The sequence below is a fragment of the Juglans regia genome, chromosome 4, assembly GCF_001411555.2.
Source record: "Juglans regia cultivar Chandler chromosome 4, Walnut 2.0, whole genome shotgun sequence".
Taxonomy (NCBI): domain Eukaryota; kingdom Viridiplantae; phylum Streptophyta; class Magnoliopsida; order Fagales; family Juglandaceae; genus Juglans; species Juglans regia.
In genome coordinates, this window is record NC_049904.1 from 17,460,508 (window position 1) to 17,462,917 (window position 2,410).

The 2,410-nt window shown below is 41.7% G+C and overlaps 1 protein-coding gene across 1 annotated transcript; it reads left to right on the forward strand.

The window, feature by feature from the left end:
- Nucleotides 1-455: 455 nt before the first annotated feature.
- LOC118348262 (berberine bridge enzyme-like 21) lies at nt 456-2,410 on the forward strand. The gene has a single exon (XM_035689516.1). The coding sequence runs from the start codon at nt 573-575 to the stop codon at nt 2,202-2,204; it is 1,632 nt and encodes a 543-aa protein (XP_035545409.1). The 5' UTR covers nt 456-572; the 3' UTR covers nt 2,205-2,410.

Here is a 2,410-nt window from a genome sequence, read left to right on the forward strand (position 1 = left end):
CGACGACTATTATTCAAACAGTTATGTAACCATTCGAACGGTCATTAAAAGTCTGTTTGAACGTTTTTGTTTACGTTTGAACGATTTTCTTTTTTTGAGATGCTATATTTCATTACAGAAAGTCTAGTTCGAATAGATATCTCTCTATTCGAAGGCATATAAAACCGCATCCATGTTTTGAGACGAAATTTAATTTTCATCCCAAATAAGTACTTTTAGGGACAAAATTTAATTTGTCTCTAAAAGATTTCATGTCTAAAAATCAAATCTCTTGTAGAATCACTACATTTAATGTTGACTATAGGAGATCTCTATTTCTTTCTACGGGGGTTAGAGAGCTTAGAGGATCTCAATCCAATTTTGGAATTTACTATTTAAGACCTATTACAGTACTTTTTCAACAGCATGGCTTACCTTCAAGTGGCCATGGGCTAGGAGTTGCTCTCGGGATATCAATCCTATATATGAAGGTGTTCGATCCAATATGTAATATATATATATATATATATATTACAATTAGCTGCAAAATGAGAAGGAAACAAACACACAAAAGGGAATAAACAGATACAAAAATGGGAAAATCAAACCCATTCCTGTATCTGCCAACGCCTAGAATGTTTCCTTTTGTCTGCCTTTTTCTTCTTTTTCAAGTCTCTGACTCATGGGCAGCTTCCGATTCTGCCCATAACGCCTTTGTCCAGTGCTTATCATCTCAAACAAAGCAACCAGATCAAATCTCCAAAATAGTTTATGCTCAAAACAACCCTTCCTACTCATCCGTCCTCCGTGCCTACATCCGCAATGCACGCTTCAACACCACATTGACGCCAAAACCTGTCATCATCGTGACCCCGACAGAGGAATCCCATGTCCAAGCCGCCGTGATTTGCGCCAAGAAAAATGGCATCCATATAAGAATCCGCAGCGGCGGCCATGACTACGAGGGCGTCTCGTATGTATCTCAAGACCCATTTGTCGTCCTCGATATGTTTAATCTTCGTTCTGTTGTGGTCGATGCCAAGGAAGAAACTGCATGGGTGCAAGTCGGCGCGACGCTCGGAGAAGTTTATTATAATATATGGCAGAAGAGCAAGCTGCATGGCTTCCCGGCGGGGGTTTGTTCCACCGTCGGCGTTGGTGGGCACTTAAGTGGCGCTGGATATGGTTTCATGGTTCGGAAATATGGACTTACCACAGATAATGTCCTTGATGCGAAGATCGTGGACGTTAATGGCAGAATCCTTGATAAGACTTCAATGGGAGAAGATCTTTTTTGGGCCATTAGAGGAGGAGGAGGCGCAAGTTTTGGAGTAATACTCGCATTCAAAATAAAGTTGGTTCCTGTTCCGGAAAAGGTTACCGTTTTTAGGGCTGAAAGGACCTTGGAAGAGAACGCGACCGATATTGTCTATCGATGGCAGCAAGTCGCTCCGACCACGGATGACAACCTGTTCATGAGGATGCTGATACAGCCCGTGACATCCAAGGTGAAGAAGGGGGAGACGACAATCCGAGCATCGATCGTCGCATTGTTCCTCGGCAAAGCAGAAGACCTGATCACGTTGTTAAGCAAGGAGTTTCCTGAACTAGGTTTGAAGAAGGAAGATGTGACGGAAATGAGTTGGATTGATTCTGTTGTGTGGGCTGGCGCCGGCAATGGCAATGTCACGTCCCCGACAGTCCTCCTCGACCGACACCCCGACACGGCAATCTTCGGGAAGAGGAAATCGGATTACGTGCAGAAACCGATTTCGAAAGCTGGGTTGGAATATATATGGAAGAAAATGATTGAGCTCGGAAAAGTTGGACTGGTTTTCAATCCTTATGGTGGAAAAATGAACCAAGTACAAGCTTCTGCACTTCCTTTCCCACATCGTGCAGGGAATTTGTTCAAAATCCAGTACTCAATAAGCTGGCAAGATGCAGGAATTGAGGCAGAAAAGAACTTCATAACTCAATCAAGGAGCCTTTACAGTTACATGACTCCTTTCGTGTCCAAGAACCCTAGAAGTGCATATTTGAACTATAGGGATCTTGACATTGGGATCAATCACCATGGCAAGAACAGCTATGCAGAAGGGAAGGTTTATGGAGCCATGTATTTTCATGAAAACTTTGATAGGTTAGTGAAGATCAAGACTGCAGTTGATCCAGACAATTTCTTCCGGAATGAGCAAAGTATCCCTCTGGCATCTTCCTCATAATTAAGGTTTAGGAAATTTTACTCCGATACATTAATTAATTATAATGTTGTGATGGTCAGTCGATCGATCGAGATGGATGATGATTATTAATATGTAAGATTTTTTCTATTTCTTGGCAGCTCTTCGATCGCTAGCTTTTTGCTAAAAATATCTCTTAATTTGTAGTGATATTTATTAATCTTTATTTCCCAATTATATCCCTACGA